General features: G+C 37.7%; 1 protein-coding gene across 1 annotated transcript; it reads right to left on the reverse strand.

Moving 5' to 3' along the window:
• Positions 1-578: 578 nt before the first annotated feature.
• On the reverse strand, positions 579-20,897 carry LOC107092481 (glutamate dehydrogenase, mitochondrial). Its single transcript, XM_015386979.1, has 13 exons — positions 20,352-20,897; positions 14,666-14,746; positions 14,436-14,491; positions 14,223-14,286; positions 13,227-13,321; positions 10,171-10,350; positions 6,447-6,584; positions 6,229-6,366; positions 6,076-6,156; positions 3,290-3,413; positions 2,138-2,229; positions 1,837-1,899; positions 579-1,217 (listed from the first exon to the last, which is right to left on the reverse strand). The coding sequence occupies exons 1-13, from the start codon at positions 20,746-20,748 to the stop codon at positions 1,098-1,100; spliced, it is 1,629 nt and encodes a 542-aa protein (XP_015242465.1). The 5' UTR covers positions 20,749-20,897; the 3' UTR covers positions 579-1,097.
• Positions 20,898-21,167: the final 270 nt, after the last annotated feature.

Genomic DNA, 21,167 nt, shown 5'->3' on the forward strand with positions numbered 1-21,167 from the left:
ACATTTTTGCAGTCTTTAAATAATAATGATAAAACACTGATCCTGAGAAACTGTTTTGTTTTTTATTTGTTTTGTTTTTTTAGATATCATAGGGCTGAAAAAAATGCTAAAACCAGATTAATGCATTTATGAGGAAGCTGAAGCATCCAGTGAAATCCCAAGCATCCATGCATGGGAATTCCAAGTAGAAAGATCCCTGATTTTATTCCACATCACCCTATTTCTGATGAGTCCTAGGAGGGGAATGTATAAAGAAATAACACTCGGCTTTGTATGAACATTTTATTTGTTTCCAAAAAAATTGAATACAATACAAATAAAAAGTAATTTCCTCCAGAAATTCTTTTGATGCAGGAGATGAGGACGGTTAAAGTGAGGAGAACTCTTAACGGGGCGATCACAGAGAGTCGCCCCCCTCTGCTCCTCATTAGTGGCTAGCGAGTTTAAGCTAAAGCAACGGGAAAAGCATGAGGAAAAAGGAGAACAGTAAAAACACTTGTGAAAAAAATAAATCCTAAAATTTAGAGGCCTAATGGCTAATCTTTTCACCAGAAATACTAAAATGACCAATNAAGGAGAACAGTAAAAACACTTGTGAAAAAAATAAATCCTAAAATTTAGAGGCCTAATGGCTAATCTTTTCACCAGAAATACTAAAATGACCAATTTTACTAATTCAAATGGGGTTAAATCTAAATCTCTTTAATCAACATAAGACTGAAGCGGTCAGCTCCCTTTAGGCTTTGACCTCTTCCTGAAATAAGGCATCAGCAGCGCCATCAGAGACGGCTGCAACAAGACGGTTACACATGCATACAGCAACTACAATAGGAGCGCCGTGAATATGGATTCCATACAACATGAACGTTTATATGACTGCAGAGGAAGCGACAGAGTCCTCTATCTGCACGCAGATATCCCCTCCTACTCAGGTTAACTGCATGTGGGAGCAAACAGAATGATCGAGGCTGTGGCTGCATGTGTGGGGAGCTGCGGTAAACTGATATGTTCGGAAGGCTGTTGGAGGAGGTAGAGGGAAGCTGGAGGGAGGGAAGGATAGCAGGAAAGGAGGACAGTGCGGGTTCAGGAGGGGCCTTTTATGTGAAGGTGAGCCCAGCTTCGTTGTAGACCTTGAAGACCTTCTCGATGGCGTTGACGTAGGCGGCCGTCCGCAGGTCCAGACCCAGGTTGTACTTGCTTGCCGTGCGCATGATTTGCTACAAAAACCAGATGAAGGCAGATGTTAGAGAAGCTTGGTAATTTTTCATTAAAGGCACAGGCTTGTTGGTCATAAAGATGAGAAAAATATGATCCACTAGAGCAGAATGTTCATTTCAGTTAATGAGTTGGTGCAAAACCAAGAATCAGCAGGAAATAAATCAACCATTAAGAAGAAAATAAACTAAAAATGTTTCTTTCCTTTATTGAAAAACAAAAAGACTGCAAGACTTGGTTGAACTTATGTTTTAGACAAACAAATATTTTGAAAAAAAGGTTGTTAAATAGGATTCTTATGCATTTCTTCTGTAAAAAAAAATATATATATGGTTTAAAACCACACTGCATTTAGTGCACATTGTAAATAGAAAGTAAAACCTTTTTTCTGCTGCTGTTTGATTTAATACAAAAACTAAATTATCAGCAAACTCTAAACCCAAATAAGCAGCACTATATTGGCTAATATTCCTTCATGCCATCGTCCAAAACTATGATTGTGGCTCTTGAACCTCTCAAGTTTGTGAAACTGGAAGAAAATATTGTAAAAAAAACTTTGTTTTTTTTTTTAATTGGTCTTTTAAACAAGTTCAGCCTTCCAAGCTGAGGCACCAAACGTACCCGAGCGGATCGCTCCATCGTGTAGGCCAGCCCAGAGTGAACGATGTCCTTCTCTGAAGCGCCCTGCAAACAAGAAGTTTTTAACAACCAGTCAATCAAATTGATACATCTAAAATGGATTAGAAACCATTTATTTAACTTTATACTATACTTAGGTAATAACATTTCTTCACACTTTTAATATACAAATTACCAGACTCAAATTGGTTAGCAAAGCAATATTTTCTGGTGCTGCTCTTGTGAGAAATTAATTATTTCTACCTCTTAGTTTTTTTACTTCAAGAGAACAGATGTTACTCACAGCAATTCTGGCCTGGAAGTCAGCGGTGGGAACGATGGGGATGGGTCCTCCCTGCTTCCCAAACTTTCTCTCTAAACTCTCCTGTACAGACACTACAGGGGGACAAAAGGTGCAAAGAACCAGTCTGTCATGTTGGAATGGTTCAAAAAACACATTAGAAAAATGCTAATTGAAAACCTGCAAATTGAACCACCCAGTCCTAAGAGGAGGACCAAACAAGGCTTCGTTTCTGGTCCACTCTATAAAGCCTCGAGCTCAACAGTATTTCTGACATTTCGAATTGAAAAAGCTTCCTGGATAAGAAGCAAAACGTCGTCAAACTTGTAAACAAAGTCCATTGGATTGAGAATCTTCACCAGCATAAGATACTATGAAACAAAAACTGGAAAACATGGACGGAGAGGTGAGTGAAGCTAATTTTCACTGCAATCTATTTGAACGGAAACCCATCCAGTTCCTGAATAAATGAAGCTTCTTAGGTTAGCTTTTAAATAAACTTTAAGTCCACATGAATCGAACTCCATTTTAAAAAGAAAATCTAAAATATCATCAGTAGAAGCCCAGCCGGTTTCAACAACAAGGTTCCGAACAGGAAAAAAAAAAAATCGAGATGAACAATTACATGAAAACCCGGACACTCTGTATGCCACTCTCATTGGAGATGAAGAAGACAAATTTATGTTTTTTATCGAAGACACAGGAGCATGGCGCAACAGACTAATAGCAGCTTATGGCTAGCCAAAGTCTGATGTAAGAGTCTGTGTTACATGGAAGACAGAAGAAGGTACCATTAAATTATAACAAACAACTGGGACATGTCTCATACAGGGCAAAGCAGAAAAAAGGGAAAGATTTTGGAGAAGGTTTAGAGTGATTTTTTACGGAGGCCCAATTGATCCACGTTAAAAAACAAAGACTGCTTCAAGAATAAGAAATCAGCTGCTGCGAGTCATCTGATAGAAACCAAAACTGATCAACCTCATGATCATTACAGAAAAAAAGTTATTTTAGATATAAACTTCAGAAGAGAGAGTTTCTTTTCCTTCCTATGAATTTTGATGTAGTTTTTACTAATTAAATCTCACAAACCTTTTTCCCCCCCTAATCATGTTCTGGAGGTAATGTGAGAATCAGGTAACATTTTGAACTCACTCAGAAGGTGGTAGTTTGAGTCCCTCTCATATTTGAACGTCAGCCTTCCATAACTGACATGGTTTAGATTTTTCAGCCACTCGAAATAGGAAACAGTCACACCACCAGCGTTCAGGTACATGTCCTGAAAAAGAGGAAAAACATCAGGTTATCTAGAGCTCCCCTTCTGCTTGTGAACAAAATGTCTTCTTCAAACCTAAACTGTACTTTTTCTGTCCAATAAATTGTTCTTTAAAATGGCTGTTTTGTTTGTTTTTTTTATTTCATATGTGAATTATTAACAGAAACTTCAAACATTAACAGTAAAGAAGAGTTGCAGTGATTTTCAGGTCTGTGTGTCCTCATCCGTTTTTCTCTGATTAGATGAATAATGATTGGAATAAAACTCAAATGCAAAACTATAGGAACAGACATTACTTTAAAAATAACTGAATACGTAACTTAAAATTGTTTCTGTGCACGGAGAAACCGCCTCTGCAATTACAGCTGGAGCAGAAGGATTGATGAACAAGAAGGAAGCCTGAATAAGTTTGTAATAATTGTAAAAAAATAAAGGTTACTACGTAGATTTCAGCTATCACAGGTTCTTTTTAGAATGTAACCCCTTGAAAAACATGGGTTCACAGTATTCATTTCAGACTAAATATATGAACAGATTTTATATTCTTTAGAAAGAAAACTTTGAGTCTATTTAGTCTGAAAAAACATTCTCCCTGAAAACACAGACAGTTTTCTGGACTTGTTCATATGGTTGAAGGGACATATGAACATTTCCAAATGGCTTAACACATCTCAAAACATTGCAGAGATTACAAAAATATGGAGTATTTTTGTAATCTCTGCAATGTTTTAAGACAAAGGTATTTCAGTTAAAGCACAAGAAATGTTTTCAATTACAGTATGGATATATCAGCAACGCTTTAATTGGGGGGACTATTAGAATTCAATTTAGCTCAAATCTACAAAAATAATCAATAAATATTTAAAAAGGTCACATGTTGAGTTATTCCTCTGCCTTCTTTAGTGATAATGGTATGCGTAATAAGTGTAGTATTTTTTTAGCTTTGGAGGCGAGGGTGTCAGAGTTAGAATCCAGGCTTCAGGCTGTTGAACATCCTGGAGTTAAAGTAGGCCCCCCACGTAGCTGTCCTCCAAAAGTGCCTGAGCAGCCAGGCGATTGGGCAACGCTACGCAGAAAGCATAGTCGTGGATCTCTGCCCACTGGTCACCACCAACCAGTGCAAGTTTCTAACAGATTTTCCCCCCCTCTGTGACGCACTCAGTAAGAAGCCCAGTCTGGTGATTGGCAGCTCCATAGTCAGAAACGTGACATTAGAGACACCAGGGACCATAGTCAAATGTTTGCCGGGGACCAGAACGGGCGACATCAAATCCTAACTAAAACTGCTTTGGTGTGCAAGTTTGCCAAAACAATGTCAAACTCAATAATATTCTCTGGTCCCCTGCCTGATCTGACCAGTGATTACAGGTTTAGCCACATGTTGTCATTCAACCACTGGTTGTCTAGGTGGTGTCCTGAAAACAACGTGGGCTACATTAATAACTGGCAGTCATTTTGGGGAAAGCCTGGTCTGATTCAAGGGTGGCATCCATCCTGCTTTTCTTTCTAGGAATCTGGACGAATTTATTAGTCCTTCAAAACTCTGACAACCCAGGGTGCAGACCAGGGAGCAGAGTCGTAGTTTAACACACGTCTGCAGCTTCTCTACTGTTATCACTCATTAGCAAGAGGATTATGTGAGCATAAATGAGGCAGCTCCTTCCAGTCATTTTAATTTTCACATACCCAGAAATTCCAGGCAAGGAGTAGCAACAATTTTTCAGTCTTACTTACTGATTAGTCCAAAGGCAGTTAATTACAACTCTTTTGAACATTTAACCCTTAGCTTTCCTCATCCAAATTGCAAAGCAAGAAAAAAAATCTTCTTTTTGTAAATTTTTGTCATCCACCAGGTTTTTACTCTGAATTTTTAAATAAGTTGTCAGAGTTCCTATCTGATTTGGTGTTAAGTACTGACAGGGTCATCATAGTGGGGGATTTTAACATCCATACTGACATTAAAGGTTATAGCTTAAGGGCAGCCTTTAATGCTATCCTAGATGCTATTGGCTTTGTTCAAAATGTGAACAGTCCCACAGATTCTCATCTTCATACTTTGGACCCTGTGCTGATATATGGCTTAGAATGTAAGGAAATAACGTATTTCTCACATCAAGCCTGGTTCTGTTGGAGGTTTCTTCCTGTTAAAAGGGAGTTCTTCCTCTCCACTGTTGCTACAGGCATGCTTAGTGTGAGGGATTGCCTTCAAATTAATGAGTCCATGCAATCAACTGGTTTTCCGTAGATAAACTTTTGATTAATTTGACTGTATGATCTGGTGAACTGTTAAAGGCCTTGAGATGACATGTGTTGTGAATTGGCGCTATATAAATAAACTCAATTGAATAGAATAGCACCTATGAACTGTATCCATATGCTGCTTCTTTAGCAGAGTACAGCATTAAATTACAAGCACCATTTTACCATTTCATCATGAAGATGAAGGCCTGACTGTAGATTTTTATATCAAGCAGGATCCAAATAAAAATATTTCAAGAAGTTGTTTTTTTTTTTCATCAAACAGCCATTCATCTTGTTAGCTCAAACTAACAAGATATGGAAAGCAGAATAAGTCATTCTGATTTAAATTTGCCATTTAAACAAGTTCCCGTTGAGTTTGACTGCTTTCATTTCTGTTTAAAGAAACTAAGTTTGGTTTGCTTACAGGAATAACCATGACGTTGTTCTCCAGGAAGATCTTGTCTGCATCTGGGGTGGTGGGTCCGTTGGCACCCTCAGCAATGATCTGACAGAAACAAGAGTCCAACTTTAATTGAAATTCAAAATGCAGTTAGAGTTAGAGGATGCAAGTCTTTACCTTGGCCTTAATCCTGCGGGCGTTGTTACGTGTGAGCTGCTTTTCTCCAGCAGCAGGAATCAGGATGTGGCAGTCAGCCTCCAAAATGCTCCCTTCATAGGGCTTGGCTCCTGGGAAGCCCACGATGGTGCCGTGTTGCTGCAGACATTATTTATTCCTTATAAATGAAGCGATAAAATCATTCTACAAAAAGGTCGCTAAGGCAGCTGAGCTGGTACCAGTTTGTAGTCTTCCAGTTGTTTTGGGTCGATGCCGTCTGGGTTGTAGATGGCTCCATCAATTTCACCGACACCCACACACTTGGCACCGAACCGGTGCAGGTACCTCATGGAGTGGAGACCCACATTACCAAAGCCCTGTGGAAAGAAATCACAGAAGGATGATCAACTGATGGCCTCAGAAAAAGAAAATAAAAAAGGTTTACATTTTAAATGAAGTTAAACAGTCATCCATCAGACATTAAACATCCTGGGTAAATGTGGAATGATTCACACTTTGGTGCCATCATGTGGCCAGAGTAAGTTATTACACAACTCTTCTGAGTGGTTATACTGAATAGAAGCTATTCAATAAACCTGGACACTATAAATGCAAACCTTATTGTACAAAAAAATATATCCAATTTTGTATTTATTGAAATTCAATGGATCACTTTGATAAAATAAAATATAAGATATGTTTTGTTTTTAGTAAATAATTAAAAGTCCAACAATAATACCTGACATAAAATCACTGAGGCTGTGTCCGAATGTCCACTCTAAACACATTATAGGGCACTATATAGAGGTTACGGCAATTTAGACGAGTGTCCGAACGCCTATTTGATGAAAAAGTATTGGACTAGAAATTTCTATAAACAACTTTGTAAAGTTATGATCATCCATGGTCAAAAGATGAGCAGATATATCCCAGAATGCTTTGCGAGGGGAGCTCTCCTCACATAGCATCATAGGATTTGTTGCCACAGCGGATGGTTGTCGCTACCTGACGGGGGCGACTAATAAAGATGGCGCAGGCACCTTGCAGTGGAGGAGGAATTACGTGACCAACGGGAAGCGAAAAGTAGTGATCATCTACGCCCTATATAGTGATATACAGCCTGTGTTTGTCAATTTAAAAGATCAAGACATTGAGCAAATTAAAACACATTTAATATTCTTAGAATCTGCACATCTAACCTGAAAAAAAAAAAAAATATCTCCACACAAGAAATGTTTTGTTATGGTCATGTTTCACCAAAAGTCGGATATCCTAGAGTCACACACTCTTTTCAAAAAGAGTGAAACACAAAGCAGGCTTTTCTCAAGAGACTATTTCAACATATGAATACAAAGCTGAGGCTAAAAAAAATGACAAAGAATTATAAAGCTGAAATAACTTATGTTCGCAGTCCAGGCCGGTTTTATAATTTTATTTCTTTTCTATTATTCTGTAGAAGCATGGATAAAATGCAATGTCTGATTTTCATTGTTTTCATAGAATATTTACTATTACTTTTTGTTAAATTCAAGTTATTTCTGTGACCGTTGTAGGTTTCTTTGCAATTTTATCCACGTATGCATCTTATTGCAACTTATCTTAAAAGGTTATACTCAGAGATAAAGACTATAGCAATAAAGCAATAAACAAGTAAAGGTGAAAGCTTTTAAAACAAGCTAGGCTTCCAGAAAAACCTCTGCACTCCCACAACAAATCTGCCTTTTTAGATGGGGTCATATTTCTTTGATAACAATACTCATGCTTTAATTAAAAAAATAAATTTCAGCAATAAAAATGAAAAAGAGGCACACAATTCACAAAAGAAAAACATAAAATTAAGAGTGCTTGAAAAAGAAAAACATGCCCTGATATGGTAGAAGAGGCCTGTTCTGTCTATTCTGACAAATCTCTAGGAAAACTAATCTAAGAGCAAAGTAATCCCCAGATACAAACACCAGGATTAGGTTTGAGAAAATCCACATCAGGATTGAGCTGCTGTCTCCCTGACTCCACTTCTTCCCAAACCTCCCTACTCCATTGTCCCAAAGAAACACCACCTCTGCAAGCACCACCCTTCCTTAAAACAAGCATTAGTAAAAATCTACTTGGCAAATAACTGATATTAGAAAGAAGCCTGTGGAGATAAAAAGAAGCTGCAGCTGCCTAACAGACATTAAACCAAGTGAAATGCATTGGTGAAAGCGTATCGTGTTGCATTGTTGTCTAGTGAAGCGATAATTATAGAAAGCATTCTGGGAAAACAGTGCGGCCACTGCTGAGGGTTTTCTACCCATGCGTTAATGTCCGACTTGCATGTGAGGAAACCCTCATTAGTTACATGAAAGCAGAACTTGTAGAGAATCCAGCTCTGCGGCTAAAGCTGCAGAAACACATTTAATGCAGTTTATTGCGTTTTACTGAATGCATGTTAGACCTGACAACTTCTCTACCAAATACCTTACTTCTTACTCAAATCTAGTTGTTAGAAGTTGAAGAGTGTGGCTTTTCCTGCTGTTTACTCATTCCTCTCTTACTGAGTCATACTTTTCCATGAGCAGAGGAGGGAAAATTTCAGCTCTCTTCTCTCTGTGGTTTAAATAGTTCACAGGCTGAGTGCAGAGCTCTTCAAAAGCATTCATTACCCCTAAACCTTTCCACATTGGGTCCCATTACAACCAAAAACTTTAAGACACTTTTCAGGGGTATTTCATGAAACAAAGAAGATTATGGTTTAGGAGTGGAAGGGAAAGAAATTGGTTTTTAAAAAATTGCTACAAGTACAAATCTGATGGGTGTGGTTCATGAAAACTTTGCAGAACCAAATTTTGCAGCAAAAAAAGAAGGGAAAAAAAAAAAGAAAAGAAAAGCTGCAAGTCTCTACCAGCTGTGCACATCTGGAGATGTTTGCCCATTCAGTCCTTAACATACCTAAAGCTGAGTTAGACTTGCTGGAAAGCATCTGGACATACAGGTTCAAATCTTCTTTTGATTTTTATTAAAGCCTTGACCTGAACTCTGATCTAGATCTTTCTATAGTAGCCGGCAGCAAAAAAAAAAAAAAAAAAGGTTAATTGTCCTGCTGCAAAGTGGAGCTCCTTCCTAATAATAATACATTTAATTTATACTGCACTTTCCATCAAAACATTCTTCAGGTCATGATAAGGTTTTCCTCCATGATTTTCCTGCAATGAAGATTTATCTATCAACTTAAACCAGTTCCTACAAAGGAAAAAGATTCCCTAAGAATTAGGCCATCACTGCTGCGACCAACAGTCGGCTTGGGTCCTGTTAGTTTTCACCTCTAGATAGAGTTTTTGTGTCTAACCTAGAAACTTGAATATTGGTCTTATTTACCTCACTGGAAGTGTTAGCTGCATGGATTGTAGCAAAGTTTATGACTTATTTGACACAAAACCAAACAGAAAGTGAGGTTTCTTTGGTTTTTGTAATATTTTGACTCAATTAGGTTCTGCAACCATCTGATGTCTGAAGGGAGTTGATGCCTGAAATGCATTTTATGTAGGGTGTCGAAAAAAGAAAAAGATATAATAAACTGTAAAACTCCCTGCATAATTATAATAAAGCAATTTATAGGCATGAAACAAGTGGAGCAATATGGCAATTGCCATACTGCTACACTTGTGAAAGTAAAATCTGTTGGGCTCTTTTTGGCATCAAGACAATCATTCTTATTGCCAGACAGGACACTGTTAAAAAAAAAAAAAAAAAATAGATTTTTTTAAATGATTTTTATAATTGTGGATGTTTGTCAACTCACTACAAAATGATGCACTACATCGTTATTAGTTCATCACATAGTGTCCCATTTCAATGTATTACGATTTGTAATAAATACGTTTTTTTTTTTCAAAACAGTTCAAATTAAAGTTTCTGTGTTTTAACAGTAGTTGATGTTGCATACAGAAACTCTAAAATAAAATAATAAATCAGAGTACTATGCACCTGGATGATGAAGGTCTTGTCCTGGAAGCCAGGTGTAAGGCCCAGCATGCTCATGTAGGACGCCTCGTTGATGAAGTTCTCAATGCCGTGGAAAACTCCACGTCCGGTGGCCGAGATGCGGCCGTGGATTCCTCCCTGGCTGATGGGTTTTCCTGTCACGCATGCATGAGCATTGATGTCCTGTGAACACATGCAAGGAGGAGTCCATTACATGTTCACATACATGCACAGTGCACACACAGGGGTCACATATCACTGAAGCCCAAGTTATATTTGGTAGAAAGTTCAGTTCGACTTTTCTTGTGTTAAGATGGAGAATGTGGGAATTTTGAAAATGAATGGACTGAACAGCCTGAGGATGACATCAATGGGAGGGTCTGGCTATGACTGCAGTAAAAATGGATGCACTACCTTATGTTTAGAAAGAATAAATCTCACCAAACATCAATACAAAACTACCCACAGCCCTGTACTGTTAGCTATCCCACACAGGAATCTGTCACCTCTCAGAAAGCTCAGTCATCTGGATCAAAGGGCGTCATTTAAAGGACAGACACAGTTCAACAATCCTTTACAAATGATGCATTTGTTAACTGCTGTTAATTAATAGTTAATAGCGAAAACTTTTATTTATCTTGACGTCTTCTGAAGGGCCTTGATTACGAGTATCCTAATAAAAGAAATGTAATAAATTAGTTAGCAGGATTTACAACCCCTCCTACAGAATTAATAAGCCATAACAACAGAATAACCTGTTTTTGGTTTTAAAAGTCCATGTTTTTTAGGATTATGTGCATCTTTATGTCAACCACCTTTAGTAGTGGGCATTTATCATATCGTTTATTTTTATTGTGATAAATTTCCAGTCATAAGCATATTGATTTATCAACTACATGATAAAACTGAATAAAACTGCGTGAATTCATCAAACTCTATTTTTTTCCTTTGTTTCATCATTTTCCCATTGGGTTATTGAAAATGTTGAAGAATATGATTAAATGCGGCTGCTAAGAGATGCTCAATATAACTTGCATGATTTTAAGTATGTGTTTTTTTTCTTCATGAGTATTTGTGATTTTGAGGCTACGACCGAACAAAAAATACACAGTTACCTAAGAAAGACTGAAGGAGTAATGGGTCTTTTTAAACATCACTTTTATCATTATCATCACTAGTGTTGCACTGATACCGATACCAATATTGGACAGGGCCACGATCCTGCACTAAAATGGTGGCATCGGTATCTTGCCAGTACCAACAATTAGGGCACCAATACCATTTTGAGAGCCAATAGTTTATTCAACTATTGTCACCCAGATAGGCAATAAAAAGTTCTACTGGATTCACTTTGTATTAGTCAATTATTTTACATCTAAGAAGTATGCAGATCTCATATCTCGGAGCCAAAAACAAAAAATGGCATCGGTGCAACACTAATCATCACAATAACATCAACTTATAAGATGTTAGGATTTTAGGTGAACATCCCTCTAATTCTCAGACTCTTCTTCATATAATTTTATATGTTATAATTTTGTATAAAAAAAAATCTGCATTTCTAATGCTTTTAAAGCAGACAATCATAATATGCTGGTTAAGACTGGAAAAGTAGGAAGGATCGTTTTATATTCTAGATAAGCCTGGATCTTCCTTGGCAGATATGAACAACTTTAAATGGGAATTTATAAACCTTAAAGAAATAAAATAAAAATTCTGTCTGCGTTTCCAAGGAATGGATCACAAACAATGTTTTTTCAATGACATTCTGTCCAATTGTTTGGATTATAGAGCTTTAGAAAACTTACTATATATATGCCAGAGATGGGGGATCTGGAGTCAACAAGTCATCTCTTTGTCATGTATTTGTTCTACCCAGCCACTGAACCAGGTGAGTCCAATCTGGTTTAATCTGTGCAGATTGGACTCACCTGGTCAGAACAAATACATGACATAGAGATGACTTGATGACTCCAGATCCCCCATCTCTGATATATGCTGATGATGCACAACTTTATGTTGCAGTTTCATGACCACAGTTCATTGCATTCATTTATTTCTTGTGAAATCTATTTAAACTTAAGCACGTATCTAAAAAAACAAACAGTATATATGGTCAAAACATTCAGATGCCAGCTAAGCAGACATACTGCTATTTTATCCCCTATAGCTTTTAAAACAGCACCAATAAAGTATGATTAGTGGCTCTCCATTAGTTTCCACCATATTAATGACTGTGATTTTTGCAAATGTAAATAGTTCAAGACTTTCATGTGGTAGGAGAGAAAGAAAAAAAAAAAAGTGAAGTAAACTGCTGTGAGTCACCCGATTGTCAGTGAACAGAAACAGGTAGGGAGGGGGCAGCACACTGACCCAATGCTCTACAAAGTTAGAATAGACTCCCAGTAATCCAATGCTTTCTTTTGCAGCTCATTAACAAGGGGTTTGTACTGCACCAACGCTGGGATGACTAAAGTTTAAGCATTTTTGTTGTAGAGACAACATCTTCAATCATGCTAGGGTTCTTTTAAATATTTAAGCATGCATTTTTAGGTAAATAAAAGGAGAAGTTATTACTGAAGAGATACGGTCAAAAGTTTGGTTAGCTAAAAGAATCTGGTCTGATCTTCATGGATCTGAAACCATGCAGCCTTTAAGCTTCTGTTCTATGCAGAGACTCCCATTATACACTTCCCAAAACAAGATAACCACAAAAAAACTCCTGGGAGGGTCAAAGAACTCTCTGCTTTGCAAATGCTTTCAAATATATATATGAGAGAAAGGAAGCATTGAAGGGAAATTTGTTTTTCCCCTCATGACTTTGGCTGAAACTGATGAACAAACAACAAAAAGAGACTCGCTTTAATTTCAAAAGCTGCTTTAAGAGAGAAAGGGAGGGGAGTCTTTTAGGTCAGCTGGGAAGGGAGAGGCAGGAAATCAGTGCTCGTGGTTTAAATGTGACTCATTCCTTGTTTTTGGTTCGGCCTATTTTTTTAAAAAAGCGTGCACCACATTTCCATCTAAGAGACAAGATCGGTTATGCCTGTTTGAGAACTCACAGTGTGTGCAATGGTGTTGGCGTAAGTGTCAGCTATCCAGGACATTTCCCTCTCTCCGGTGCTCATGTCTGGAGCTGGGACATCGATGCCAGGCCCTGGAAAACAAAGAGGAAGGAAGAAAGGGAGAGGCAGTTCCATTAAACAGTTAGAGTTATGGTGCAGGAAGGCTCCGACTCAGAGGCAAACATGACTAGTAGAGGAGGAGGAAAGATGGCCTCTTTACTGTACAGTAAATTGAGTGAAAATTATCTCCAAATGAGAGTTAAAACTGGATCTAGGCAATTAACCAACAACACTGAACACACATAAAACCTGCCTGTGACCAGTTAAGGGCGACCCAAACACAAAGCTAAACCAGCTAATTTATGTTTGTGCTGTACATTTAGCAGCTTAGCAATTACAGCTAGCTTCCATCAACTTTCTCCTCCTTTGGTGAGCAAGCAGAAGTTTTCGTTTGCTTTTCTATTAGTCGTTTCATTTTCTGGTTCAATGTTTTTTTTATATATTTTCATTGTTGACCCATTTAATTTACAATGCAAACTGGTATTCAAAAGTTTACCTTGTACATCATACTATTTTATTACATGCAGAACTATGCATTTCAAGCATTTATTACTTCTCGATTCAATGATTATAGATCAAAGTTAATAAAAAAAAAATTTTTTAGGTTTTGACTCAGGGAAGGCCAACATATTTTCAGAGAACACTGTTAACTAGAAAGCCATCCATCAGAAAACCATCGATTGCCTAAAAAAAAAATCTGTGTACGCCACAAAAAGCTAATTCTACTGGTTGTTCACAGTACTGCATACAGGAATTTTAAAGGAAAAGTTAAGTCTAAAAAAGAGGAGGTCCAACCAAGTGAGAAAATATAGTCCATAAAATCTCTTAGAAAACATAAGGGATATACAAATTATCTCAGTAACTGAATAAGCTTTTCGATTAAACTTCAAAGAAACTGAGCCCAAACAAACTATCCTAACCAGACAGACTTACCAATGAAACCCTTCTTGGCGAGTTCAATGGTGAACCTCCTGGTTATCTTCTCCAGCTCATTATCCTGCAAAAAATATTAAATTTTCCTTATGAACTAAATCCTGGAGTGCAGCGGCACATAAAAAGTAGTAAAACTTTAAATGTATGATTCTTAAACATGCATTTATTTTCCACATCTGAGGAAAGGGAAGGGAAAAGTATAAGAAGTCTTACAGAGTAGTTCCTGGTGTTGATCTTTACTCCAGCTTTAGCACCCCCAAATGGCACATCTGTGGAAAGTATGGTGCAGAATTACATTATTTACAGTTAAAAAACAGAGCAAGCAAGTTTTATTATTGGGTAGCATAATTAGGATGTAAACATGTATATAAGCAGTAATGAAAAAGTGCAAATGTAGCTCTTTGATGTAGATTTCAAAATACAAAAAAAAAAAAAAAACTAACCAACAACAGCACATTTGTAGGTCATCAAAGAGGCCAAGGCTTTCACCTCATCCACAGACACATCGGTGCTGTAACGGATACCTGAGGAAGAAGCACCAACAGGGAAGCAATTAACAAAAATACTCCAAAGAGACAAACAGACACCGCAAACATATGGCGAATAAACAGGCATCCCAGTCTGTGTGGGACTGTACAGTGTTTTTCACTTCTGTCTCAATGTCCAACATTTGATTAGGACCAATTATTAAGAATAAATACTATTAAGCAGCTTTTTCTAAGATTTAAATGAATCAAAGTCACAGCCACAGAGCTGTGTCAGTGGATTGTGAGATAACCTGATATGTTAAAGCTCTAAAACGTTTGTTTTCCACATACTGTCTGCTGTAAATGCAGCACAGCGCCAGAAAAAAAGAGCAAACAGATTAGATAGGAGGGTAAAACAAAGGACACTGTACTCATGATTACTCAACACCACATTAAGGGGTCGAAAATCACTCCACACTCAGGTGCCCATCGCTGAATTCATGTGTGCTTTGCTGCACGGGTGGAAACTGAGTGAACCAATCACAGGCCTCCGTTCTGAACCCATCCCTCAACTTGCACTCATCGCTTCCTGTTGTCTGGCGTTTACTACAGTCGCTACAGTAACATATGCCCTGCAGTGAGATCATAAACCAGGCTATGCGTTTTAAACCGCTCCGTCTTACTGGCACATAGCCTGTGTGAGTGTAATTTAAGAGCAATTATAAAAATAGGACATCCAGAGCAAGAGCTCTGAGAGAAACCTGAGGGTGACGTCGCATTTTTCCATCTGCAAATTCAGCAGCAAGCAAATCTAAGCTTATAGTAATGCCTTCTTTGTTGGTTTCTGCAGAATAACCTTTAAATCCTGGACTAACATTATTAGAATAGATTTAAATAAAAAGGTCACAGGAAAGAAACATAAAACAAAGCTCCATCTCTGAGAACGCAGCAGCTGAGCCTTTCCCTTTTTCTTCCTTTCCATTCATCCAAAGATCAGCCGAGTTGACTCAGGCCAGAGCATACTGATCAAATTAAATGGGGGGGGAAACATGGCCATCTATCCATCCCCCACCCACACATCCAGCCAAGCAAATCTACAACACTTTGCTCTAACAAAGGACAGAATCTGGCTGTAAAATCTGGCTATAATTGGGCTGTTATCATCCCTTCCAGCAGCTGGTAAACATCCCTGCTCGGAACAAATAGGAAATTATAGTTTTTAGCATTTTTCTTTGAAGTAATCTCTTGCTGCACAATTATTACATGCCATTTTTCAGCTTATCCTACCCAGCTGCACATTTCATTTAATATACTATGTAGTATTTTCTTCTAAAAATAATCTCATTTTAAAAATTGAAGCTTCTTTACCAATCAGACCTTTGATATTATACATATTTCTATACGGTCCAGCTAGTTAATAAGCTTTTCCATCATTGCAATTACCGCTACTTCATTATCACCATTAAAACATCCTTGCACCAAAACCATATTCTTATATCTGCTATAAAGTTTGACTGTTGTAAAGATTTTATTCTCCCTCTGAGCAATAACAAAGGAAGATCTGATCTAATCTTGGGTTCAGTCAACTTACTTGTTAAACCATTGTGCCATAATTAAACTAAATTACAGTTTATAGGATTTTTTTTTTTGGAGGCATCGATTCTATTTATTAAACCACTGCTGAAGGGCTGTAGGCCTTTCATTAGAAAGATATTTTAATGCCGGCTAACAGCTTTAGGTGCATCTCTGATTTTACTTCTCAGTGCTCTCAGATATATAAATAATAAGAAAAAGGGGGGTAAATCTTCCACATGATGTCTTTAATTAAACGGACATCCTCATTTTTTGGATCTCATCCTTTATCTAGCAACTGCATAAATGAAGCAGGAGTTGTTGTTTTTTTTTCCCCCCGTTTTGCAACATTTATAAACAAAACCTGATATTTCAGGATTTACCTGCTGATGGAGCTGAAATCAGCAGACCCTGACCTTTGGTGCATTGCTAGCTGAAGGACAAGAGATGCACCAGATCGTCCCACACATTTACTCCATCTTTATGCAGCCAATGAAAATCATTCATACCCCTACCCACCCATCCTGCATGTAAATGTCCGGTTTGACGTCTATTAGTCATTTTGGATCTTAAAGGGGAGGATGAGTGCGCACACACAGTGACACCTGCACTTTGTAGTTTGATCTGACCTTAGCCAAGGGTCTACACATTGGATCAATCATTAAACGGCACGAAAGATAACAGCTGTTGCTTATGTTCTTATCATCAACTAATTTGGTTTAAAATCAACACAACAGCTACACCATCCCAATTTGAATAATGGGAAACCAGAAACAAAATATTGCACATCTGAAATGTCAAAAAAGAAAAAAAAAAAAAACAATAGAATTTTTTTTTCTCTAACTCAAAGTAAGATCTGATGGATTTCTATATAAACTGTTGGAAGTTTGATTCCAGGAACAGCAAGTGATAAAGTGACTCCCAACACCTCAGTTTAAGGTCAGTTTATAAATCTTATAGAGGAACTATCACAGCGTTATGAATGATTTCAAATCTCTGGTTCGTGTTCGACTTTGATATCAGTTTTAAACTAGTTAAAATATGAGCAAATATAAGAACAACCCTGAAACAATTTTTTTTTTTACCATTCATGAGGTAGATGCCTGTAGGACACCAGTAACTATTAAACACAGACTTACTTTTACCTTTAAAAGACTTTTCAAATAAGCAATTAGGTTTTTATAAAATGTTGTTTTTCATGTTCATGTTGTTCTTTATGAGAACAAAGAGAAATCAGAGCATTTTCAGCATTCCAGTAATCGGTTGAAAGTCTTGATCTCTGATAGTTTGAATAAACTCCAAAAAACATTTGTTGCCTTGCTTATTTTACGGCGGCAGATAGAGATTGTTTAGTAATCAATTAATCTATTGAAAACTTTTATCAAAATTCCCTACTAAAAATCTTTTAAAATAAAAAAATATTCTGTTTAATTTAATATTTAATTTGCAATTCAGATGATTCACTTTGTATTTTCCCCACAAAGAGGACGTGTTTTACTTTGCCACCACGTGTCTCTTCAGCCAGATGTCATTTTCATGATACGATCCATTTTTCAATCCAATCAGACGCCAAATCAGCCTGTGTGTATCTCAGCCTTTAGTAATAACTTCCTCACCGACCATCGTTCCCGTTAACTCTCCTGTAATACATGCAGCTTTCCCATCATCTACTCAAGCTCTTCTCACTCTTTCAGGGGAGCACTGTATGGACCACGAAAAAGCTTAAAAACGTTTCATTTAACAGAGATAATCACATATCTTTAGACTCTTCAAGCTTCATTTTTAAAGACCTCATTGATACTAAAGTGTCCAACTGTCTATAGTGCTTTCAATATTTTATTCTATATCTTTATTACTCTGTGAGAACAGATTAAAGAACAACTTAAACTTTGGGAAAATAGTTTGACCTACCTCTGCAGCTGTTAGCTTACCATGTATGTATGCACATAAGGGGTTATATTATGCAAAAAACAACTTTAGCAATCTAAGGACCCCATCTGCTCATGACAGGTATTCATTATACAAACAGACTTCTTTTATGCAACTTTTTTAAATTTCTACAATGGGACACAGACTCACAGAGAGTTAATTATTCATAAAGACCACCCATTACTACTCAGTCATCTAGAGGAGCAAATGGCAATAGTTACTTACCATGTGGCATTAATGATTGAGTAGCAATCTAAAGTTTAGATGCTAATGCTCTCTCTATAGACAAACTCTCCACTGTGTATTATGCACATTTGATTTTCCCCGAATATGTCTACAGACAGGAGAGGTTTGAAGAGTTTACACACCTTTTCGTCCACTTCTCAGCACTGAACCATGAACACTAAAGGGCTGACAAACAGAAAGGTGTCTCCCTTTCTACAAAGAGGGCCCCCCCTTCCTCTAATACTGCTAATAAATAGGAGTGCCTATTCAAACACACCTCCTCCCTTCTTTACACACATGTGCCCGATTTGTTTCCATTCACGTCCCTCATTTATTCAAATATTCCAGCTCAAATCCAAACACATTTGTAAGTTAAAATATATACAAAGCAGCCACTTTAATTATTAGAGCTACTACAATGAGTCATGTGGAGAATCCCATCTTTAAATTTGACAAAAGAAGCATTTACATATATAAAACCATAAGCAGGTACTATAGTAAACAAATATATTGAATAAAGTGGTATGTATGCAGTAAACAAACATAAGATTAACACCTTATATTTAGTAAGGCTTATCATTGCTTTTTGTGTATAATATAACTCTTACTTTTATTAAAGCATAGCAATACAATAGAATTTTATTGGCTGGCCATTTATTCCTGTATCAAGCCTGTATGAAAGCGTACCACTGTAGTTTCCACACATGACAGCGTTTTTGCAACTAGAAAGTAAATTCCAAACAACCTATCTTAAAAGGAAAGATGCTTAGATGCCTTCTTTAAGCCAGCTGACCAGCAGTGTAGCATTATTTCATGCTCCATACAGCAGGAAAAGAACTTAAGTCAGACTGAAATTTCAATGAAACACTTTTTTTTAGTAATCAGTAGTAGTAACTGTCCACAAGCTTACATTAAACTTTCAAAATGCTCTGTCTGACTGACTTATGTGGGGAAAGATTTTAGCATTTCACTACATTCTTGAAAACTCCTGTTCAGAGAAAAGTATTCAAAAGAGGTGTTTGATGCTGTGATCATGCTGCATCTTATTTTGAATGTGTGGAAGTCATTTTAAAAAAGGAGGCATATATTATACATGGGGCATGGAAAGAACTTTGTAACCAAACGCTCAAAGGATTATTTTGTTAATGATGATTAAAAAAAAGCATGCTTCCACCATTGTTCCTGCAGCTCCTACTTTCACTGCTGGATTTATCACAGCAGTGTTAATTGTGCAGCTTCCTTAGAAACAGCTTAATATGTGGAAATCTTCAGATCATCATTGATACAAACCAAAACAACCAGATTCAGCCGGTCTATTCAGAAACTTCTCAGACCCATTATAGATTAACAAATTTAGCCAGAAAATATGCACAAAGGACCACCAGAAGTCAATTATTCCCACCACTGTTAAAACTCCAAACATTTAATGCATCATAAATTAGGGAAATAATAGTAGACATTATGTCAATTTCATTGATCTAAAGTCAGTTTGGGGTACATCCTTTATGTGTCACATTAAAAAAAAGCTCTAATCATCTATATGTCAAAGCCTACTTATATGATCTTGGTATTATTTTTAGAATATTTCCATTTTCTCTCAAATGAAACATTAAACTCTTTTGGAAACTTTTCCTAACATGTTTATAATGAGAGTAAAGTTCAGCCTGGGTGACATAGCCTATTGCAGCTACAGGTAAACAGGAAGGTCACTGCAAACTGTTACACTAAACAGCAAAAAATGCTGATTATTATAAAGAAGTAATGTGTTTTTTTATTTAAACTTAAGAGGAATAAAATTTATTAAGTTGGAGGAAACTGTTAAGCTCTGTTTGGACACCTGCTGCAGTGCCTGGAAGTTTGTTTAGGAAGCTAACCCTGCTAACTGAAGCTACATGCTAAAGCTAACTGTGAGCAGAGCAGAGGGATCGCTTCTCACCCCCTTTGCATGGTGTCCTGTGCTGGCTGTGCTGGGCGCGGTACCCCTCCACCACCTCCCACTCTCCGTTATCCCTCTTGATTGGAAAAGACACGCTCAGGACGTGATTGCACGGCTTGATGATGCGCAGGATGCCGCGGACCCGGTGTCTTTTCTGCTCGGAGCTCTCCCTGGTCTTCAGGTCCTCCACCAGCTTGTCCTCCACGATAGCAGCACCGCGGTCGAAAAAGCCCTCTACCATCTTAAAGAAGTTGGGGTCGTCGGGCTGCTCGGCCGCGTCGGCATAGCGGCGAACCCGCATCAGGGAGGAGGAAGCCGGGAGAGCGGAATCGACGCATCCCGAGGCCAGGGCACTTCCCGCAGAGCGGCTCAACAGCTCCCCGAAATACCGATACATGACGGAAACAAGCTAACTGAGGAAATTAGACTATTATAGAGTTAAACTGAACAACCAGGAGGATGGAGGTGACGAAGGAAAGGGTGGTGGAATGAAAGACACAGGAGCTCCGCACCGTGTCCCTTCCTCTGGCCAAGTGGGAAATAGCATGCTGTGAGAGTTTGCTTTAAAAGGCAGCGCTGGGAGGGCACGGGGGCGCGTCCACTGACAGCGCGCGCTCCCGAGTTTAAATACCACCCACCCACCAAAACAGTCCTACAGGGCAGTCAAGTTTTTTCTTGTTTTTTTTTTTTTTTTGTGTGGAAAAGACGGAGTATCCTACCAAAAACTGTACTTAAGTAATGTACTTGAATGAGTAGAGAAACTCAATAACTCAACTAACAACTCTGTTATCCTTTTTCAAGACCATTATATCTAAC

The sequence above is a fragment of the Cyprinodon variegatus genome, unplaced genomic scaffold (genome assembly GCF_000732505.1).
Source record: "Cyprinodon variegatus isolate N-32 unplaced genomic scaffold, C_variegatus-1.0 Scaffold382, whole genome shotgun sequence".
Taxonomy (NCBI): domain Eukaryota; kingdom Metazoa; phylum Chordata; class Actinopteri; order Cyprinodontiformes; family Cyprinodontidae; genus Cyprinodon; species Cyprinodon variegatus.

Bases quoted from the DNA above. Each gene is read 5' to 3' on its own strand.
- LOC107092481 (XM_015386979.1), bottom strand. From the start codon at position 20,748: ATGTATCGGTATTTCGGGGAGCTGTTGAGCCGCTCTGCGGGAAGTGCC. The intron at 14,747-20,351 runs GTGAGAAGCGAT...CTTCTTCCTCAG, and splicing joins CAGGACACCATGCAAAGGGG to GTATCCGTTACAGCACCGAT. The intron at 6,367-6,446 runs GTACCAGCTCAG...TAATGTCTGCAG, and splicing joins AACTGGAAGACTACAAACTG to CAACACGGCACCATCGTGGG.